The 265-nt window shown below is 68.3% G+C and overlaps 1 protein-coding gene across 1 annotated transcript in view; it reads left to right on the top strand.

The window, feature by feature from the left end:
- LOC104514737 (disintegrin and metalloproteinase domain-containing protein 11-like) overlaps positions 1–224 on the top strand; it is a gene marked incomplete at both ends in the record, with an annotated part of 1,632 nt that extends 1,408 nt beyond the window's left edge. The window contains one exon of the mRNA XM_010158495.1: positions 56–224. Within this exon, the coding sequence (XP_010156797.1) occupies positions 56–224 (169 nt within the window). The remainder of the gene's footprint in view (positions 1–55) is intronic.
- Positions 225–265: the final 41 nt, after the last annotated feature.

Raw genomic sequence — 265 nt, 5'->3', positions numbered from 1 at the left:
GGACGTCCCTGGGCAGGGGGTCCTGGTGTCACCCGCTGTCCCCATCCGGGCACAGGGGAGGCCACGTGCAGCTGGTGGACGGCTCGGACCTGAGCTATGTGGAGGATGGGACGCCCTGTGGGCCTGGGATGCTGTGTCTGGACCGCAGATGCCTCCCTGCCTCGGCCTTCAACTTCAGCTCCTGCCCCGGCAGCTGGGACGGGAAGATCTGCTTCGACCACGGGGTGAGGGGCACAGGGGGACAAGGAGAACCCGGGGGGTGTCA

The sequence above is a fragment of the Eurypyga helias genome, unplaced genomic scaffold (assembly GCF_000690775.1).
Source record: "Eurypyga helias isolate BGI_N326 unplaced genomic scaffold, ASM69077v1 scaffold29639, whole genome shotgun sequence".
Lineage (NCBI taxonomy): Eukaryota > Metazoa > Chordata > Aves > Eurypygiformes > Eurypygidae > Eurypyga > Eurypyga helias.
This window is presented reverse-complemented; position numbering and strand designations above follow the sequence as displayed.